Source organism: Pteropus alecto, unplaced genomic scaffold (genome assembly GCF_000325575.1).
Source record: "Pteropus alecto unplaced genomic scaffold, ASM32557v1 scaffold5, whole genome shotgun sequence".
Classification (NCBI taxonomy): Eukaryota; Metazoa; Chordata; class Mammalia; order Chiroptera; family Pteropodidae; genus Pteropus; species Pteropus alecto.
Window position 1 is genome coordinate 4,231,308 of NW_006441953.1, and position 23,522 is coordinate 4,254,829.

At 35.5% G+C, this 23,522-nt stretch overlaps 1 protein-coding gene across 1 annotated transcript in view; it reads left to right on the forward strand.

The window, feature by feature from the left end:
• Nucleotides 1-609: 609 nt before the first annotated feature.
• Nucleotides 610-23,522, forward strand: part of ARHGEF38 (Rho guanine nucleotide exchange factor 38) — a 117,935-nt gene continuing 95,022 nt past the window's right edge. Inside the window, exon 1 of the mRNA XM_006918890.3 lies at nt 610-956. Coding sequence (XP_006918952.1) covers nt 761-956 — 196 coding nt within the window. The 5' untranslated portion in view covers nt 610-760. The remainder of the gene's footprint in view (nt 957-23,522) is intronic.

Sequence of the window (23,522 nt, forward strand, 5' to 3'; positions counted from 1 at the left end):
TTGGACATTCTCTTATTTTCCTGTGCCTGTGGCCAGACCTCTCTCAACTAGAATCCTTGCTTCCTCAGGAATGCAGATTAGGGTTTCGCAAGTATGTTTTTTAGTAATAATCTCTGCATGCTCAGTGTTTAGATGTAGAAGCATGACTGAGTGCACACAGTAATCCTTAAAAATGATTCTGTATCCCCTGATGTAAATGCAAATTCTCTTAGCCTCACACTAACTCCATGGTCACATGTGAGTGACTCTAGCTAAAGGTCACACACAGCCTACATCTGCCTCCAGGCAGCAGATCACAAGGCAGTGCCTTGGGCACACCTGTACACACCCTTAGGTGCACATTAAATCCATAAGCTACAGGTTACACTCCTGCACTTCCCTTCCTCCCTGCCTCACCTTGTTCTCTCTCCTCATCCCCACCCCCCAGCCCTCGCCCCACACAATGGGATTTTTGTTTGCTTTGGCAGCATGTGATAGCGCAGTCCCTGCTTTGCCTAGCTCTGTGCTGCAGGTCTCTCAGGTAACAGGTGGCAACTTCCCCCGTTGGATTCTAGGTATAAAAAAGAATGACCTCATAGAGGTGTGGCTCTGGGACTCCGTTGAGGTGGCAGTCACAGCCAGGTAACCCTGGAGTGAAGCCGTTTAGTTAGAAAGGGGCAGTTAAACTGGGCAGTCGAGTCCAGTGGCCTTAACCCTCGCCCTGAGGCATTTTAGCAACAAGCCATTGCCTGCAAGCCTCTCAAGCTTGTCTTTGCTTCAGATGGAGCCCAAAGAAGCCACTGGGAAAGAAAACATGGGCACCAAGAAAAAGAACCTGATCTTCTTGAGGTCCAGACTCTATATGCTGGAGAGAAGGAAGACTGACACTGTGGTGGAGAGCAGCATTTCTGGGGACCACTCCGGTACCTTGAGGAGGAGTCATTCTGACAGGACCGAATACAACCAAAAATTACAAGGTAACCCAAGAGCAGCCAATTGTCCCAGGTTACTGCTCTCTCAGCTTCTTTCCTCTTAATCTTCCGATTGCAAAGAAAACACATAAGGCAGGGAAGAACATCGAATATTACATCCTCTATAAGAGGAAAATGAGAAAAATAAGAAAATGAAAGCAAATGTAATTCATAAATTACCGGAAAAAGCTATTATGTGCTTCAATAGTTAAAGAGCCAATTTCGAATTATTAATACCATTTTTCTCCTGATGAGAGCAATATTTTTTCTGCTACCTTCCTCCCTTCCTTTCCCCTCCTCCATACAACTTAAGAAGTGGGAAGTGCTAGAAAGCAAATGATTTAGAAACCTACAAAAGAGAGTTTATCTCAATAAATAGGTATTAGGTGTCACACCATGAGATCTGTCTAGATAATGGCACTGACCTATGATTGTGGTTATCTTAAATAGGGGCATGAAACTACAATCATGTCTGCGAAAAACGAGTGCTATCGTCGGTGGGATGGTATAGTAGAATTTGTTGAAAATCACGCAGGTGTTCATTCTTTTACAGTGAATTGAATAACATCCAAATACAGTAAGAAATATTTAGCACGGTTGGATTGAATGACTTTTGAGGAAATAATTTCAGTTTATTTTGCAATGGTCATGAGATAATTTGGCATAGTTATTATAACACGTCTTCTGTTTCAGGCCCTCAATTTCTATTCTTTTTCATCTACCTTCTCTTTTTTTTCTCCCTTTCTCTTGAAGGTCACTAGTTCTAGAAAACTTCAATTTATGTTGATATTGTGCACTGTTTTAAGTATCCACTGCCATACCTGTCATGTGATCCCCCAGAACCTGTCTCTCTTCTTTGAGCACATTTTGTGTTTGAGCTTTCATAATCCCACCACGAGTGTCACGCTGGACTGCTAAACTATAATGAGGCTAGAAAGACCAATGGGACAAGCCTGTACTTAGCATGCCGCTTTCCTCAAAAATGTGCTTGCACTTAGTTATGAAAATTAAGTTAAAAAAGTTAATTGCACTTAAATTAAATCTTTAAAGATTCCTACTGTGAGTTAAAGCTTTTTAAAAAATCTTGATAGTTTAGAAATTAAATTAAAATTCAGAGTCATGTCTTGTCCTTAAAGAATATTTCTAAAAATGGGGAAGGAGTATCATTTAATCTTTGAAATTAATTGTTCTCAAAGAATTGGATACACTAGGAAGAATGCAAATTTTAAAGTCATACATATTTGGTTTCCAATCCTGTTTCTTCAATTTATTACCTATAAGACTTTGAGTAAATTACTTAAAATTTCTGAGCCTCAGTGTTCCTACCTGTGAAAGTGAGATAATGATTCTTACCACATAGTATTGTTAAGAGATGGAATAAGAAAATTACATGAAACACCTAGTATTTTGGCTGACACACAGTATGTGCTCAATAAATAGTAGTTATTTTTAATTTTCAGACTAATTGGTATTATGATGATAGAACAGGACTTGTCCTCTATTAAGCCAAATTTCCTAGTCTACTAAGCTATTTCAACTATTTTCTGTCCTTTGATGGAGACCATGATAGCAATTCAGGAAAAGCGCACTGCTTTATCTCAAATAATTTTTCTTTTTTCTGTCTGAGATTCACTAATTCACATCTTTTTGGTTCCGATTTTCCATTAGCAAAATAAAAATGGAAAATACTTTTCGCTATGTACTTACTAAACTAAAAAAATAAGCCTGCGGCCGCAAAATACAGCCGATGTTTATTGGTTACTTTAGAGAAGACCTCAGGTTTCTTGTGCGCTTCATTTGGTTTTTGATTTTCCTGTACTCTGTCGTATTCTGTCTTTGAAAGTAGAAGGAAAGACTCAGGAGTTAAGTTATATCCCTAGAACTGGCTATGCTGGAGAAAAATCATCAGGGAATGAAGAGGAGCATGTCAGGGCTGTAGAGACAGGCTGGTCTCCCGATAAGTAACATTTTTTTAGCTGTAACTCTTAATAAAATCCAAGTCTGATATCTAATGCCCAATAGAGCTTTTAGTACAATATTTCTGTAACTGCTTTAGCAACAATAGAAGGCATTTTCTCATTAAAATTCAAAGTTATCGATTCTGTGTGTTTGCACTCCCATCCTACTATATCCATTAACATGCAGATGAGTTAAATCACCTTTAAAAAGCTATTTATTGTTGCAATGTCTAGAGTTTTTCCTCTCCCTGCCTTACAACTGGTAGTTTCTTGGAAGGCCTTGAATAAAGACCTGAGCAGGTTAGAGGGCTCAAATAGATGGCCTGGAATAATACCGGAAGGCAGCCTCAAATTATTCAGTCGGTTGTCAGAGCTACGTTGCTATCAGAGTATTACAGTTCTCTGGATTCTGGGAAATATAAGATCTTTCTCTGATGCCCCAGGCCTTGCCTCTTACTCTTACTATATACCTGTTGAATTCAATTTCTGACAGATATCACTTTAATAGTGTGAATCCAAAATCATAATTAAAAAAAAAAAAAAAGATACAGTGGGTGAAAGCTACTAGATTAAACAATAGAACATGGTTTTAATGAGAATATCATAAAATCTTTATAGAAGATTGTGATTACATCAGATAAATTAATCCTACCAAGCTTCAAATTGTACACTAATAGTTCCATAGCAGTCTACTGTTAGTGGATTCTTTATTTCTTCAACAGATTTGTTCAGTTAATTTACTGAAAATGTTATATAAATATGTAACTAGAATATGTGCCAAGAAATAACATCTACAAAATCATTATGGAAAAAAAAAAAAAAAAAAGCCTGCCGTTTACTTTATTAGGGCTTAAAGTCTCATTGGGAAAGATAAGACAGATAAATAAATGTGATAAAGTCACAGGATAGAAGTGGAGGTGGGATCAGTGGATCCACAGAAGAAGGAAATGGTCTGCTTAGGATTGGGTGGAGGAAGTTGTTAGAAAACATTAAGAGATGATAAGGCGGGAATGAGAAAGAAGGTGCAGAATGGAGAGAGAAGAGTGTTTTAACCTCTTCATTGTACTTATCATTGTCTAAAATTCTGTTGTTCAATTTTTCATTTATTGCTGATTTCTGACTTTTATCTCCTCTCCCATCACTCTCCCTCCACTCCATGACAGAGACCCTGTCTATCTTGTTAACTGTTCCATCTCTGCACTTAGAAGTGTCCAGCACACAGTGAGCACTCGGTAACTTTCGAACAGAATGAACGAATAACTGGAATGATCTCATCTAGGCAGGGAATCAGTGTGAGGAAAGGCATCAAGACCTGAATTAGAGTCCTTGTATTTTCATATGTGAAGCATACGTCTCCATGAATAAAGATGATTCTTCAATTAAAAAGAAATAAACATAGCAGAGATTAAGATGTGCAGAATTGCCTATTGCCTACATAACAAATAATTCTTAGTGGAAGCTTATTTCATTTCTGACTCTATATTTTAAAGCATGCCAGACCATACCTCAGTTCACTCCTATTTAAAATGTGAGTACATCATCTTAGCTTCCATGCTAGCTCAATTTCTGGTTGCCATTTTAATGGAAACCACAGAGAGTGATCAAAGTTGGGGAAATTTACTGGCTGATTTGTCAAATTTCTTTTTCTGGGAAATGATTTTGTATACAATTATAGGTGTGAAGTCTATCTTAGAAATATGCCTGATTAAAACGGTTACACACAACTGTTTCTGGATATATGCAGATGATCTATCTAATTTATCTACTGCATGTAGATATAGATATAGTCGTGTGTGTATACTTGAGACATATTTCTGTAATGGTTAAATATCTTTTTATGAAAAGTTTATTGATTAACATTAAGCCTTTTCCTAAAAACCCTATATAATATTACTGACAGAATTTCTCTCAGTGTGGATGCTATGGGATGAATGTTTATGTATCCCTAAAATTCATATATCGAAGACTAATCCTGAATGTGATGACAGTAGGAGCTGAGGTCTTTAGGAGATAATTAGGTCATGAGGGTGGAGCCTTCACGAATGAGATTAGTGCCCTTATACTAAGAGACATGAGTGATCTTCCTCCCTCTCTGCCATGTGAGGGGGCCCTTACCAGACAACAGGTCTGCCAGCACCTTAATCTTGGACTTCTCTACCTCCAGAACTGTGAGAAATAAATCTTTATTGTTTAAGACACCCATTCTATGGCATATTTGTTATAGCAACCCAAACTGACTAAGACAGTGGCTGTACTAAGCCTCCAGTTAATTTTTTGGCCAATGCATATTTTTGCTTATCAATTATCAAGTGAAAGAGTGAGAGTGCATATAATATAAAATGTCATTACTGTTGCTGATCACACAAGTCAAAAATCTCATCTCCAATTTATAATAGGTTTTTGGTTTTTGTTTTTTTTTTTTTTGGCAAAGGCTATCATCATTTTCATGAAGAAAGAATTGATTGGTTGTTTTATGAAAGCATAAAGTTTTCTCACTATAGTGACCATAAGGAACCACTCTACCACATGAACTTTGTACAGAATAACATATTTTGCAGTTTGCGATCAGATGGCTCAAATAATAATTTAGACTTGTAAAAATATGAAGACATTTAATTAATAATGATTTTTAGGAACACAGACCAATCTGTGAGTAGAAGTTGCTCACACTGAAGGTCTGGTGATTTTGTTCAAGATGCAATGAAAGATGAAATAAAATGGGTTGTCCAGCTGTCTGTGCGTGTTTCTAACCCAGTGCTACAAGCCCTCTTTGCTCCTCCCTGTTGTTCTGTTAGTATTATGTCACTCCTTCCTCTCGCTCCGCCTCCATGCACCCTATAATGAAGCGGGAAGTGCTTGGATCAGTAATGTGACACCAATACAAATAAAATGTGTTTCATAGTTTGAAGGTAAAATCTTTATAAATGTCAAGGCGATTTTAAAACTAAGTAATTTCTGTCTCGTCACATGCATAGAAACCAAAAAGAAATATGATATATTACTTTCTTTCTTTCTTTTTTTTTTTTTTAGTAATGGTATTTTGCAGGTTTTAAAAAAGCCATATAAGTGAAATAAAGTACGAGTCTCAGAAGGTGAGAAAGTTTGAGCTATTTCATCATGACCACATTGTGATAGGAAAAGTTTTTCCTCCTAGGTTTGACTGATGTGACTCTAGTTATAACTTTTTTAAGATAGAGGACTGTTTTTAATTATATACAAAATGAAAAAAAATCAAGAAGGTGGGAGGAATGGAAGGAAAAAAGAGGGGGAGGGAGAGGGAGAACTCAGATGTACTAAGCATGGATAGAATGTAGTTTAAAATAGTAACATCGCTGGGAAAAAGATGGGTGAGAGAAAAGCATCCAAGCTCGATTCATCTTTGTTTCCAGTGAGACAGGACAGAAAAAAAATCCTCTTTTCATACAATTACTTGATACCATAATTATATTAATTCAGTATTTTTGTGGCTATTGATTTCTTGGTGAAGATTGAATTACTGCAAGAATTGCTTAACTTGTAAGCTGCATCACTGTTAAAACCAGGCGAAATGTGGCTTTAGGTTGTGCTTTAGACATTAGGGCATCCTTCTGCAGGCCCCGATCCTCCAAGTAGTGAGGGAGTCCTTGGGGCCAAGGTTGCCGACAACCTGGGACCCCTATTCTCATTTGTAGACTAAGTTCAGGGTATCTGGGAACATGACATTTTCCCAAATACTGGCTCCAAGGCCTCCAAGAAGTCTTCCTAATCCCATTGTTTCCCCTAGTGGTTCCTGGTGTGCCTGAGGGACAGCTGATTATAGAGGCATGTCTGGAGCTCAATTGCTCTGGGGTGTTAACACCCTGCCTACCAGACCCCTGTGGGTGGGACAGTGCTCGTGGAGGGAAGACTAAGGATACTGGCCTCAGGATTAGGGTACGTGTGCCCCAGGGCCTCCTGCCAAATTTTGGCATGAAACTCTGAGGGACCTAAGAAATCTAAATTTGAACTTGGTCTTCCGAATTGTTATGAAGGTATATTTATCAACACAGAAAGAAATAACATTTTGACAGTTTGCCAGCTTCACTTATAACTTTCAAATATGTAGACATGGTGTGTTGGCCTCCAATTGTACGTTCAAGGAAGGCTACATGTGAGTGGTTTGGGCTGTAACCTGTGTTCAGGGTATTGCCCTTCTTTACGTGGTTGTGGAAAGTGAGAGGGGAGGGAAGGAAGGGAAGGAACAGCTGAGTGATTGTTATCTGCTAGTTGCTATGCTGGCCCAGGGGCTTTCACACGTTATTTAACACAAACACCTTGTCAGTTCTGGTTTTACAGCTGAAAATAGGTGTGTAGAGGAGGAAAGTCTTTCCCTGCACCCTCCCAGGATTGATAGCTGGGTCTATGAAATAAACTGACAATCGGCAGATTAACAGGAGAAAAGGAATAAAAGTATACAAATGTTTAATATTAAGTGCTCAGAGGCATTACAGGAAAGCCAAAGTGAATATCCAAAAACAGGTGATTTGAGAGCTTGTATACCATCTTTATAGGGGAAGGGGAGGGGAAGAGGAAGGTAGGCCACTTAGGGAAGAATAAATAATTTTATGAAAGATGAATGAACCCTTACAAGAATAGATGGGAAATATAATTTGTGACAAAGTATGTTTGGTTGTGGTGTCGGCTTCCAGTCTTCTCTTTTGTGACAACAGTCTTGCCTGGCTGATGAAAATCCAAGTAAGGGGACTGATGACAACTGAATTTCTTTTAGAAGATCTGTCCTTAGGCAGAAGGAAGAGAAGATCTGCTGATTTTCAAGTGTCCTCAGCTCAAAATAATCAATATACCAAAGTGGCATATTTTGGGGTGGATGTCTTTATCTCCTTAAGGTGGTAGAGCTTGGATTTGAACTCAGATGATTTAAATATTTGCAAAATAGAATGCACATAATTCATTGATTTAGTGGATGCTTTCTTTATCTGTGTGGCTTACTAGTAAGAAGAAGTCAAAGCAATGTGATAGTTGCAGCATGTTGTATAATGTGGTGACATTCCTCTACTATTATGGTAAAGCTTGACTTGCCTAATTTTTCACTTTGGAATATACATTCTTTTTTTGGAATTACTGACATTTCCCTGCCAGAGTGTTACTGTTTAATAAACGCTTCTTTATTGTTGTTTAATTGTCAGGAAACAAAATTATAAACAGATTAAGCAAACCTGCTTCTATAGTAATAGCTTAATGATCTTCATTTCCCACTTGTTTGAATATCTTGATACTAGTTCTTTAATTTTATACCTGTAATCACTTATTTATTTGCATCTCTATAAAACTTAATATACATCCCAAAACTTGAAAGCCCTATTCTATAGCAAAGGAGATAGAGTGGAGGCTGGAGGTGGAGATGGTGGTGTATGCATTTGCAAATGAAAAGAATGGAATTATATGTTGGAAACAAGCAGCTCTTTTATCTCGGTAGGTGATATTTCATCAGAATTCTGTGAAGTCAGCCTAAATTGTGAGTTTTAAATGCAGCAGGAAAATAGAGTGTTATGATTAAAAGCCTTTGTGCCAGGTTGTTCTGAACAATTTCTTTCTTGATTAATGAATGAGAAAATAAATGAATACTCTAAGATACCTACACCGAGGCCTTTGATAGAGAATGTAATCTTGACTATCTGACATTCAGTTCTTACTTAAAGAAGAAAAACGTAAAGGTCATGTCATCCAGCTACTGCTCTAAGCACACTGAGTCATTATAGCCCTCACAGAAATTGTCTTTCCTGAATATGTCTTAATGTTAGGTCTCCAGTGTCACTGAAAAAAAGTTTCCACAGATTTCTTCTTCTGTCTTTGTTGTGAAATAGTTGATGAAGACATTGTTTACCTCTCCTAGAGCCATTCAATTTTATTCAAGGGAAAACGTTGGTTCCTCTTAAGAATTAGAACACGTTCCCCCAGAAAAACAAGAAATGTACTATATTTAGCTGCCTGAAGATTTAGAGTCAAATTTGTACTTAATGCCTGGTCTATTAGTTTTTCCCTGCCTTAAAGTTTCTTCCTTCAAATATTAGTGAGTATGGATTCTCAAAATTGAGATTTCTGCTCACCTTCTTAGAGAGCCCATCCCTGAGTGTCCTACCTACAGTGGTATAGGGGAGGAAAGAGTTTTCCTTTATTCTCTTAGGTCCTGTGGCTAGAACCTGTGAGTTGAGCTGATAGAAGAAAGATTAACAGGGGAAAAAACATATACATTTTATTTGATGTTAATATTTTTACATGGCATAGAGGGAGGGCTTCATAGAAGGAAGTGAAAATCATAAAGAAACAGACCCAGGGCATTATATTACCATTTTAACAAAAAATGAGAAGTTGTGAAGATGTGACAGGACAAAGGAAAAGGGCTTGGCCTGGACATATTAAATCATGGGAAGGTGAATAGGAAATGTGTGGGGAAGACTCATGGAAGATAAGGGTTAGTTTAGTGAGGTTTGTTTGTACAGATTCATCTTTTGGGGTGTTTTGTTATGATCCCCTTCAGGGGCCTTCATACTACCTATTTTTCTCTGAAATTATGCTACTGTATTCTATGTTTGTCTCCCTCTTCCACTTGAATGTAATTCTCCTTGGGGATAGAGCCTTACTTTTATTTTAGCACTTAGTACCTGGTAGATGCTCAGATCAATAATTTCTTACTCAATGATTAAAAGATATTCAATGACTAATTACAACTATATTGACCCTTATAATTGGTATATTTGCCTTTACAATTCTGTTAATTCCCTTTCCTTGCTCCCCCTCCCCCCACCTTAATCATAATCATTTCTGAGGTTAACTGCTCTAAATTATTTTTCTATGAAGAAAGAAAAAAATGTAAATAAATTTAATTAAACAAGAAAATGAAAAGAATTTCTTGGCCAAACAAAATAAGATCTTAGTTTTAATGAATTTATTCAACTAGCATTTGCTAGGTATTCATATGTGACAAGTATTGACCAGATTCTGAGAACATAAAAATAAAGCAGAAGGAAACCCAATCATTTGAGTGAAACAGGCAGTGAACCTACAATTGTAGCAATGTAATAAGTGCCCAAGATATGGCTTTGGGCTGGATTGTGGGTTGCAGATTCTGAGATGGAGATAAGGATCGAGGAGGTTTATTAGGGAATGTTCTTGTGATTACAACCTAGGAAAGAGAAGGGAAGGGAAGAGGGAATGTGATGTGGTCTCAGTGGAAGACTTAGCAAACTCTAAGATGAGTTCTAAATGTGAGATGATCCTTCAGAGTTATCCTCAGTGATATGAAGGACCTGGGCCCTTATATGACCATTCAATTGTTGGATGGGGTCACCTTAGGAAGGGAGCATGACTTGAGAGGTGCTCTTAGCTGAGACAATTTCTAAAGAGAGTCTGTCTGCTGGTGTTACTCCCAGAAGCTGGGACATACATCCTTTATTCCTGAAGGGGAACTTGTCAGCTCATCACAGAAGCCACCATGTATTAGTGGTTATTATTCTATTAGAGACACAAATAAAGGAAAATAGAAATTGTAATAAGAAAGAGCTTAATTTTACCTCTATAATGTCAAAAGAAGAGACATTGAAAGCTGAATTTTGAAATCCAATTTGGATTTTTGACGGGGCAGAGGATAATCTAGGTAGAGTTTAAACATGTCCTAGAACATGGAACAAGGTCATAAAACTGCTTTTCCTGTTTGGAATTTGTAAATGAAAAAGATGATACTAACACCATGTGAGCACTTGTATTAAACTTATAGATACATTATGTCAATTCATTCTCTTAACGACTTTGCAAAAGACATTATTGTCATTTCTAGATGATAGAACTAAGTTTAAGAGAGCTTTAGACACTTGCCCAGTGGTCACTTAGCTAGTAAATGGTGAAGTCAGAGTTTTACCGAGGTCTACTTGGTTCCAAGGTCTATGCTTTTTCAGCCACCATGCAGTCTCCACTTTTCTAACCTTAGTTTTCAGGAGCAGCACCTGTTTCATGGTTTGTTTTTAAGGAACTGATTGATTTTGATAAAATTTTGAAGAATATTCAAAAACATCAAAAGACCCTTAAGTTCTACTAGCACATTTATCTGTGATCTTGAAATAACAGTGACCAACAAGTACTTCCCAAGAATTGTATTATTTTATGCTTTTCAACAAAATATTTTATGTGGATGGACATTAGAAAGACATGCAATTGCAAGAAATGAGGCGTATACTTTATAGGTTCACTAGAATATTCCACTCTAAAAACACAAATCTGATTTTTTGAATGATCTAGTCTTTGAAATCTGCTCCTCATCACTCACTACAGAGTACACAACAGGGTGAGATGTTCGATGAGAAACTAGATCAGAGTGTCAAACCGAGGTGCTACTCTGTTTAATACTTCTCAATGTTTCTCCGCGTTTTATAGCAGTTGTATCCAAAGAGAGGTATATATACCCCGGGGGCTTTTCAAGACAATCCATTATAAAAAGGAAAATCAAGTTTATTTTCAGTTTTATCCTTTAAAAATATTTATTTTTTTTGTATGCTTTCTAATGTACATGATACATACTATACATATATTGCGAGTGTATGCTTAAAACAGTTTTGCTGATACACAATCAATAAAGTTTGAGATAAATTTTTGGCACATACTACAACATGGTCGGACCTTGAAGACATTATGCTAGGTAAAATAAGCCAGACACAAAAGGCCAAATATTCTATGATTCCACTTACATGAGGTATCTAGAGTAGTCAAATTCATAGAGATAGACAGTAGATAGAGGTTGCCAGAGGCTGGGGAAAAGGAGAGTAGGGAGTTAGTATTTAATGTGTAGCGTTCCTTTGGGAAGATGAAAAAATTCTGGATAGATAATGATGATAGTTTTACAATAATGTGAATGTACTTAATGCAGCTGAACGGCATACTTAAAAATAGTTAACATGGTAAATTTTGTTATACATATTTTACTATGATACAAAATAATAATAAAGTTTGAAGACTCTAGGTTAAAACATTAAAATGAGTATAAAGCCTCCTACAACCTGTCTCCAACTTTCTATTCTCATCTCTGGCCTAACAGTCTTACTTTGGACTGACATGCCTTGATGCATGCTGTTTCCTCAGCCTGGAATGCTCGCTCTTATCCTGGTTGCTTTATAAATTCCAACTCATCTTTTCAAGTCTATCCTACTGAGTCATTATACCCAAAAGATATTTCTGTATCACATCCTCTAAACATTTCTCATATCATTATTTACATGCCAATATCTCTTTCATTTGGTCGAACTTCTCAAAGACAGGAACATTTGTATCTTCAGTACCTAGGAAAAGGCTGGCTTGTACTCAGTAATTATGTTTGGTGAGTGAGTAAGTGAATGAATGCATAAACAATAAATGGATGGTGTGGCAGTTTTTCTGATTGGATAAGGAGGGTCTTCACTGGCTTCAGGGTGACAGTGCTTGGGTACGGATCTAACTCAGACAAGGAAATTACTTATCAATTTTTATCATATCTCATTTTTCTTGTCTTTGTTGGATCATCCTTTATAATTCTGCCCTTATTAGCAAGGGCATACAGAACTCACATCTACATAGTATTGGAGGACATTATGTTATCCCTCAGAATGTCATCTCAAAATTTTAAAACCAGATATAAAGAAATTAAATTATTTTTTATTCTAGGCTAATCGAAGATTCTAAGTAGAGTAATTTTCTTCTTTTCTTTTCTGTTAATGAACTCTATACGTGTAATATAATACCATATTTGAAAATACTCTCCTTGGTTTTGACTTGCTTGTTAATGCCACACCAATCAGACATTTAGGATTATCATTATGTTTCAATGGTATTAATGCTTTAGAAATACTCAAAACTTACTGAGTCTTTTTAAAATACCGCAATTATAATCTTAGTGTGCTTTTGCTTCTTTGTACTGAGCATTTCTGTGTAGAAGTAAAATATTAAATTAAAATGTGAAATTACACTTCTTTTAATAAATGAATTCTTAGAAAACGAAGCTAGTACTTCTCTGATGAAACTGATACTTCATTGTATTGCAGTTGCAAGCAAATTTTTAAAAATATATTTATTTTTCATATATATTTTTCATATGTATAACCAACAAAAAACTTTCTTTCAATGAATTATTAATCAAATAAAATTTTAAATTGAGATAAACCTATTAAAAAAGCTCAAGTCCTGTATCTTTTTTGCTATATGTACCTGTAAGTACAAACAAATTATCAACAACAAAATTAATCATACCAAACAAAACACTCAAACCACAATTTGATCTTATTTTCAAAATATCCATCTCCATGTTTATGTTTGTGTTTAAGCCCTGACGACTTGTCCTGTCCTCAGATTACATCATGTGTAGTAAGAGCCAATCACATATTCACTGTGTATACCTGTGCCATGCTACACACTTCAGTGCTATATTTATACATGCCGGATATATGGTGTGTGGCTGTTTTGTGTTTACTGTTTGGAACCTGTTGATTAGGTTAAATTAAAAGATTCTGTTTCAGTTGGTTGTAAGGAAAGCCAACTCCATTTTTCATTTGTTTAAAATACATAAAAATTAGAAAATCTTATGCTCTTTTATCTAAAGCAGCATAAAGATTTTGGTGAAAAAAAAAAAAAAAGAAAAAAGAGGCAATGGCACTCAGATAATTTGTTCGCAAATTACCTTAAATTTATCCTTACACTAAATTCATGTATGATTGGCAAACTGCTATAATTTTTAAATAAAGACAGTGATGGGATCGTTCCTCGTTCATACCATGACTTCTTTCTCTCCAGGTTCTGCTCAAAAATCACCTTATTACTGAGGCCTTTCCTGACTTCTCTCTACAAGGTTGTAACCACTACCCACCATCTGCTTTATTTTCTTTTATAGTGTCTTATCACTGTCTGACATGCTATGTATTTCTTTATTAATCAGTTTATTTTTTCTCTCTCATCACTAAAATATGTTTCATAAAAGCTGAAGTTTTTCCCTGGATTTTTTTTTTCATTGCTATATTGCTATATTGCCAGTATCTAGAAGGGGATTTCTCAACATTGCACTACAGACACTTTGGGATAGATAAATTATTGCCTCTACCCACTAAATGCCAGCAGCACTCCCACCCCGCAACTGTGGCAACCAAAAATGACCCTAGACATTGCCAAGAATTCCTAGGCACGAGGTACGAGGAACAGAGTTTCTGGTTGAGAACCACTGATCTAGGACAATGCCTGGAACAATGAGCACTTAACAAATATTTGTCGAGTGAATGAACAAATCGATAAAATCAGTAGTTCTTATCTAGTCAAAATTTTACATTCTCAACAATAGAACAATTATAACAGAAAAATTAAATACAGAGAGTATTTAACCAAGTAAAGTCCCCTTTCAAGGCTTAAAAGTTATACTCTTTTCATTATCTTCTCCTGCTAAAGACTTTAAATGAAGACCTTTCCAGAATGTACCCATTTATTTAGCTCCTAATGTTTTGGCTGTGCTATGCCGATCACTGTAGGAGCCTGTAAATTCAAACCAATGCCACTTACGTATTTTTCAAACTAGGTAAGCTTTTTTGAACTCTTTTTTGAAATCCACTTCTCAATGTTCTGCAGCAATTAGCAGTCAGAGGAAATAAATCACATGCCCTTTGAATGAGGATAAAATATTTCTCTGCCCTAATGTTTGAGCTTTCAAATTTAAAGCAATGGAGGGACTACTTCTTCACATTTTCACTTAATACTTCATTGGCTCCTCGCCAAAAGCTGTCTGACATGCAATTATTTTCAACCTATTTCACAGAAGCCCTCCTCCATTTATCTTTTTGTGGGTCAGATTTCCATTGAAACTGATAAAAGATTTTACCATGTGAAACTTAGGTCAGTAGGGTTAAATGCAATGCCAAGTCAAGATTTTTAGGTTTATGGGGGTGAACATGAAACACTGTATGAAGAGGGATAAAAGAACATTTAAAATCATATCTGGGGATTTGGTAATGATCTGTCTGAAATAAAATTCTTGATAGAATTATAGGTGGTGTTTATACTATGTCATTAGAAAGGGACAGATTGGGTAGGGAGAGGGTGATGATCAAAAGGTATAAACTCAATTTCTCAATCTATTACTTAAGGTGAAAAATTTAATCTCTAGAAATTCTCTTCCTTTTTCATATCATGAGCTAGAACTGAGTGGGCTTTATCACCTTATCTCCTCTGCCTGCTCTTTTCCCATTCTTTCCTATTTCTTTCAATTGCACCGAAGAGGAATTTTCACTCAAAAGGCTAACCTTATAATTAGCTCTTTGTTCTGCTTCTGTAGACATGCTTGCTGCATAGGCCGAAAGGCAGAGTGATCTCGAAATCAACTGAAGACTCACCCTCCCCTTTGATTGTTCTGCCTAGATAACAGATGTATTGCCTAAGTTCCTGTCTGAAAATCTCATGCTCTGTAACTTCCTATAGCCCATAGCAACTCCCATGGTCTGTAACCGCCTGAGGACAAATCAACCAATCAGCCCATGCCAACTGTAATAGCATGGATAAGCCCTATAAAAGCAAAATTGCCCCTGAGCTCGGGGCCCAGATCTTCAGAGCACTGGCTCTTCTGGGACCACTGATGTAATAAACCTGAGTTCTCCAACTCTCTGAGTGGTTTCTCACTGATCTGCTTTTCTGCAACAGCACCACAACCCTTCTTGTTAACAGTCAGAAATTTGAGAGTCAGCTTTGACTTGCTATCTCCTTTACCCGCTCCACTGATTGTTCGTGCTTTTTATCTCCTGGGTTTCTTTTGATCTGTTCAGTTCTCTCTATCCTCTTGGCAACTAGACTAAGCTTAACTGCCTCCATCTCTCCCCTAGCAACCAGACTGCCCAGGTTCAGGTCCACTTCACTGTCTCCTTGCCTTCAGGTTTGCTCTCTACCCTTTTCCTTGAAATCTGGTTCTACCGAGGCCAAAGTAATCTTATGAAGAGAATTTGGTCATGTCACTCTTATTTAAAATTTCTCATTGATTTCCCACTGTATCAAAAATTCCAGATTCCTAAATTAGGCCTTCATGATTTGTGTCCTGATGATGTCCTTAGACTCACACCCTTACCATGTGCTCTAACATTTGTACTTCAATCACACTAAGCTTCTTTCAAATGTTTTTTTGCTACCAAGCCTTTAGACATGTACTCCCTCTGCTCAAGCTACTTTTCCTTCTTCTTGACTGATGTTACATTCTCTTTCAGATTTCATTTATGTCACTTCTCCAGTAAGCCTGACCTCTAGGCTGTCTTATGCTCAGCTTAGGTCACAGTTTATTGTAATTGTATTTGTATACTAGTTTTAAATATTGACTGACATTTTGAATGACAAAGAGATTTGTTTGCTGACTCTTTCTAGAATAATTTTCTCTCCAATATTTTACAATTGTATTATTGAACTCCTAATGTAGAGGCAATATTTTGGCAACTTTATTTTATCAAATTATTTCAAAACATTAAAGCAGTTTTCATGAAAATATCAATTTATGTAAGTTTAATTAAATTACTATAATTACAATAAGAAATGCAACGGACATAATCAGGTTTGCTGTTGAACATAACTAGTTTTTGGAAAACCTGTAACTTAATCATTAAGTGGTTAAGTATACAGACATCGGTTGGAGTGTCTTAGGGAGAGAATGAAAAGTACTGATTTATCCTATGACTTCAATAACCACTCTTTACTTCTAGACTATATCTTTCTTAATCATAAGAACTATTATTTTATTTACTACAATGCCCATCATAAACCATGGTATCAGCTCAAACCCAATACACAATTTAAAAAATTGATTTTAAATTAGATACAAGGCTTCTTTAACTCTAAAAATCATGGAATTTATAAATGTTGCTAATTTACCCTCAAATGCTGATTTTTTTTATTCTTATTTAATTACGAACATATTTGTGGCTGTAACAAAATTATGAATTAGTTAAAGGCCAGGTTCTTGTTTTATATTATATTTGTGTTCTCTACAGTCAAGTGATTCTATAGGTTGCTTAATAAACTACCCTAGAATGATGCATGTGTGTTGCCTAGTCTTGGAGTTTTGTGGGTGGTGTGAGGGAGGGTATTGTTAAGCAGGCATTAAGCAAAACCTTAAACTTGGTATATGAAAATATTAGCTCCAACTCTATTAGGAGATAAGTGAGATTTCAATATAATCATAACAATAAAAATCTATGATGACTTATTAGTAGTCACTGACAATATTTCCTAGGAAAACTAGGCAAATAAATAAGAATTTAGAATTTTAAAAATATATAATAATAAGCTGTGTGTTTTAGCAGGGCATATATCCTATTTTAGTCATCTTCTTGCTCTTTCAGCTTATTTGAGAGGCACAGCATTTTTGGTGAATTTCTCAGAAACTTATTTGCATTGGCAATTTGGCTTCAGGATAAATGGAGAAGAATCGGATATTTAAAATTCAGGTGTTTATATTATGCCAATACAGCATGCAAGGGCTATATATCCCCACCTCAACTGAATGCAGCCGTAGTAATAAGAGTGCACATTAGGCGTGGTATTGAGCTGACTTTGCAGAAGTCCTTGTTGTTTTGTGTTTTTTCTTAGAGCCGGTCCAGAGCCAAGGAGGGTAATTTCCTGATGGATACTCAGTCTCCCCTCCCACTCTTGGAACATTTCCAAGGAGAAAAAAAAAAAAATAGAAAAAGCAGGTGCAGCCATTCAGAACCAGATATAGAAAAAAATGGCAAGGAAATCATGGTCATAAAAATAATGACTGACATTTTTGAGAGGTTTCTCTGTGTCACACATGTAGTTAAGCAATTTGCATGCTTTCGGTTCTCATGACCTCCTAGTGGTGAGGACTGGTTAAAATGTCAGGTTAGGAGACAGACTGGTTTGGGTTTGAATCCACTTACTGTGGTGTGACCTTGAACCTCTGTGTATTTCAGTTTCTATTGTTTAAATAAAAAGAAAGAAATTGAAAAATCTACCTCATAGTATAATCACGAGGATTGAAGAGCTAATACAAGGCAAGCTTAGTAGTTAGCACAAAGTGAGTACTCCATTGACATATCATCATTACCATCACTACTGTTTTTATTCCCCTTTGACAGATGAAGCAACTTTGTAAAACCAAATGATTTGGCCATGGTCACACAGCTAGTGGGCAGCAGAGTCAGAACTGGACTGAATGTCTGCTCGTCTAGCACAATTCTGTCACGTATAATACAGTGTGTCCCAATCACAGCCTGAACAGTCAGGTGGCAGAGGGGAGAAAGCCTAGGACTCAGAGCTAAGCATACCCAGTTTGAATCCTAGCTCTCTGCATAGTCTGTAAGTCACTGGATAAGTTTTACTCACATTCACTATGTTCAGTTTCCTCATCTCTAAAATTATTATAGTACATCATTTTTAAAAAACATTTTCTTTTTTTAATTTTATTAAATTTATTGGAGTGACATTGGTTAATAAAATTATTTAGGTTTCAAGTATGTAATTCTATAATACTTCATCTGTATATTATAGCATTGTGTGGACACCACCCAAAGTCAAATCTCCTTCTGTCACCATATATTTGACCCTCTTTACTCTTTCCTAGCTCTCTAATGTCCCCCTTTCTATCTGGTAACTACTAAATGGTTGTCTGTGTCTATGAGTTTTTGTTTGTTTTTTCTCTTGTTCATTTGTTGCTTTCAGTTTTATATCTCACATTTGAGTGAAATCATATGGTTTTTGACATTTTCCTCCTGACTTATTTCTCTTAGTATGATATTTCTCAAGATCCATCTATATTGTCACAAAAGGCAGTATTTCATTTTTAGTGTTGTGACAAAAACTACAGATAATGTACATTTTTTTAAAGTGGTATATAATAGATATCTGATAATGATCGTTCTTACTACAGGCTAACACAGTGTATTATAATCAGTACAATTGCAGTTACAGTGTATATACTTAATATAAAAGTAATTTTTACAGTATATTCTTCTACAAACAAAATGTGGTATATACATACAATGGAATATTATTCAAAATGTGGTATATACATACAATGGAATATTATTCATCTTTCAAAAGAAAATAAATTCTGACATGTGCTACAACATGGATGAACCTTGAATACTTTATACTAAGTAAAATAAGCTAGTCACAGGACAAATATTCCATGATTACACTTATATGAGGTACCTAGAACAGTCAAATTCATAGAGACAAAAAGTAGAATGGTGGGCTAATACCTAAAATATGTAAAAAACTCATGTAACTCAACAATGAAAAAACAAATGTCCAATTAAAAAATGGGCAGAGGAACTGAACAGACACTTCTCCCAAGAAGACATACAAATGGCCAACAGATATTTGAAAAGATGCTCAACTTCACTAGCTATTAGGGAAATGCGAATTAAAACCACAATGAAATTCCACATTATATCTGTTAGAATGGCTATTATCAACAAGACAAATAATAAGTGTTAAAGAGGTTGTGGGAAAAAGGAACCCTCATACACTGCTGGTGGGAATGTAAATTGGTACAGCCACTATGGAGAACAGTACGGAGGTTCCTCAAAGAATTAAGAATAGAATTACCATATGACCCAGCAATCCCTCTTCTGGGTATCTGTCTCCCAAATTTAAAAACATTTATCCATAAAGATATGTGCATGCCTGTGTTCATTGTAGCATTATCTACAGTGGCCAAGACATGGAAACAACCAAAGTGTCCTTTGACAGATGATTGGATAAAGAAGATGTGGTACATATTTACAATGGAATACTACTCAGTCATAAGATGAAATACTGCCATTCGTGACAACATGGATAGATCTTGAGAATATCATACTAAGTGAAATGTCAGATGGAAAAAGTCAAGAACCGTATGATTTTATCCATATGTGGAATATAAAACTGAAAGCAACAAATGCATAAGACAAAGAAACAAATAAAAACTCACAGACACAGACAACAGTATGGTGGTTACCAGAAGGAAAGGAAATTGGTGGGGAGGTAGAAAACGGTAAAGGCGGTCAAATATATGGTGCTGGAAGGAGATTTGAATTTAGATGGTGAATGCACAATGCAGTATACAGATGATGTGTTATAAAATTGTGCACTTGAAACCTATCTAATTTTATTTGCTAATATAGCCTCAATAAATTTAATTTTTAAAAAAAGTAGGACAAAGAGATGGGCACTTGAAAAAGAAAAAGGTAGAATGGCAATTACCAGAGGCTGAGGGGAAGAGAAAACAGAGTTATTGTTTAACGGGCATGATATTTCAGTTTGAGAAGATGAAAAAGTTCTGGAGGTAGATGGAGGTGATGGTTGCATAGTGTGAAGGTACTTAATGCTGCTGAACTATACACTTAAAAATAGTTAACGTGGCACATGTTACGCTTTGTATGTTTTACCACAAAAAGTGGGGAGAAGAATATACCCTCCCAGAAAAGGAAAACATTATATTATTAAAATCATTGAAGTGATAATCATAGTCTTAAGATCAGCTTCTGCTTCCTTAGTAATATTTTTGATGTTTTATATTGAATTCCACCAAGAAGTCACTTTAGTCTTTATATTTTACAAGAGTAAGAAGGTGTGCATGACTATTCTTATCCACAACATATGTTCCTATTTGAATTGGCAGATAAGTATTAATCAACGTGGATATTATTCTAACAATGCTGTCAAAGGAGAAATAATATTGTCGTGACACCAAGAGGACATTTTTATTGTACACATTACCTTGAAATAACATTTTTGCCAGGAAATTTGATGTGGCAGACATGTGGTGCATGATAGAAAGAAGCCAGGCTAAAGTACATTAGTCATGTGTGCTGCACATGATCTATAGTCCAACACTGTGAGATACAAGGATATAATTAACTATGAAGGTCATTCCATCACCAGGATCAAATTGGGAACAAAGATGTATTCAGTTTTGCTGTTTATTTATACTTCAGGTCTTCATTTTTAAGCTTTTCCTTCCTATGTGATTTTTAAAACTCCCATAAGCCTTTTTTTTTTTTTAGAAGCGAAGGTCTGTTTTGTTTAAATTGCTTTGCACTCTAAACCCAAACCCAAACCATTATTTTAAAACACGACTTGCTTCTAACATTGAAACTTTTTTCCTTTCTTTTTTTCAACTATTTGAATAAATACTAAATTTTGGGAGAAAAAATTTACATGCTCAGAAGGATTTATGTATGGATGTTCTATTTGCATCTGTTCCACAGTGTCGTTAGAATCATGTTGATTGAAGTTCTCTTTCATCTCTGGCATTAGTTCTGGCTCAATAAAAATACCGGCTCTAATTATTCACCTTCGCCTCCATCCCTTGAGTTACAGCAAACCGTCTTGGGCAGCAGAAGGAATTGCTGGTCTCTGGTCTTTGCTCCAAGTCCTTACTTTTTTTCTAGGCACAATAGTGAATATTTGCTCATCTCTGCTCTCTCCAGAATCTCTTACCCTGAAGCACTGATTTCTAAAATTTCAGGCAGATTACTGTAATTTGTTGAATGTTTTCATTAGGAGTTTAGACAAAGGGATCTACCACTGCTTCATATGTATTTGATCTTCCACTATCCTGAGATGTTTGAATCCTATTTTCATTTGACTGGAATTCTTAAGGTAACGTTTTCAGAAAGATTTCAAGAGCGGCTACCTTCTAAGTTCTCCTTTACTTGAAAGCGATAGTCTTTTTTCTTTTTTCTTAAAACATAAACAACAATAAAAATCTTTTTCTCTCAGAATTCTTTATATGTTATTCCAATGTCTGCTAATGTCTTCCAATGTTATACATAAGAAATTTAATTAAGGTCTTAGTCTTGTCCCAATATTTTCTTTCAGGATGCTTGTAACAATTTCTCTTTATCTATGGAATTTAGAATATTTCTCCAGAATATGTTTAGGTGTGCTCCTTTTTACATTGTGTCACCCTTTTGAAGTGAAAAATGAATATTTCGAGACTACGAATTTTGTCAATTTCATTGATTATTGCTGTACATCTTGTTATTTCTCTTTGCCTCTTCAGGTGTCCTTCCTGGATTAATCTTCCATATGATTTATCTTTCCTTCTTCATTTCCATTCTTTTACTTCTTTGCTTTTTAGTCTCCTATATGGGACCATTTGGTATGGTATAGCTTTTGGAGTACAGATAACCTTTGTGCAAAAGGTTTGAATTGCATGGGTCCACTAATAAGCAGATTTTTCAATAAATACCTATATTATTTTCAAGCTGCAGTTGGGAGTCTTTGATGTAGAGGGCTGACTGTATGCATTTATCCATGCCATTTTATATAGAGACTTGAGCATCTAAGGTTTTTGGTATCTGCAGGGCTCCTGGAGCCAAGTGGCAACTAAGTTTTAGGGGAGTCAAAAATTATACACAGATTTTTGACTATGAGGGGGTTCAGTGCCCTTAACCTCCACATTATTCATGGGTTTGCTACACTTTATTCAGGTTCTTTTGATGGTAAACTAAGATCTTGTTTGCCTAAAAATGTGTTTATTTTACCACCATATTTGGGAAAGTTTTGCTAGGCATGCAATTCTAGTGTGGCAGTATTTTTTCTCAGCCCTCTGAAGGTATTATTCTACTATCTACTGGCTTCTATCAATATTAAAATTCCAAAACAAATGAGCCTTTAAGCACAAAGACAGTCATGAATCTAATTGTAATCTCTCTGTAGGTAATTTGTTTTTTCTTACTGCCTGCCCTTAAAATTTTCTATTTATTTTTATTGTATTAAAGTTTGAAAATGCTACATCTAGGGGTGGTTTTCTAATTTTATCTATCTTGTTTGGAATTTGTTATAATTTCTGACTCTGAGGATTAGAGTCTTTCAAAAATTCTGAAAGATCCTAAGCTATATCACTTCAAATATTGCTTCTTCTTTACATTCTCTATTATACCCCAATTAACTCCAATTAAACACTAGTTAGATCTTCTCATTCAATTCTCCACATCTCTTAACCTACATTGTATATTTTACATGTCTTCACCTCTCTTTATTGCATTCTGTGTAATATTTTAGCTCAATTCATTAATTCCTTTACCTCTGTATAATTTACTATTTTATGCTTTCATTGAGTTATAAAATTTTAATTTTGAGTTTTAGTTTTTAGTTATATTTCATTTTAAAAGTATCTACCTGGTCATTTTTATACCCTCTTGTTTCTTGCTTATAATTTCAAAAGCACTCTTTGTTTCTTTAAACCTATTAAGTATACTTTTTAATATCCGTCTAATAATTCTGATATTTTAAGACTTTGTATAATTGTACTATTTTTTCTCTGGTATCTGACTAATGATACTTTGTTTCCTAGTGTGTTTTAGGATTGCATGTGTGTGTGTTCTCATGTTCCTTACCATCTATCTGCAGGAATTATTTGAAGCCTGAGTTGAAGTTCTATTCAATTTCATTAAGTTTTGTTCTTAATATCCTTTTGGTTTATTATGTTTTCCTATTTTAATTTTTTTATTTCTTTAGTTAGATTCTTAAATCATTAATTTTCAGTCTTGCTTATTTTTTTATATAGGCATTTAAGGCTATAAATTTTCTGTAAGCAATGCTTTAGCTACATTCTACACATGTCTAATATTTTTCTTCAGAATAAATATCT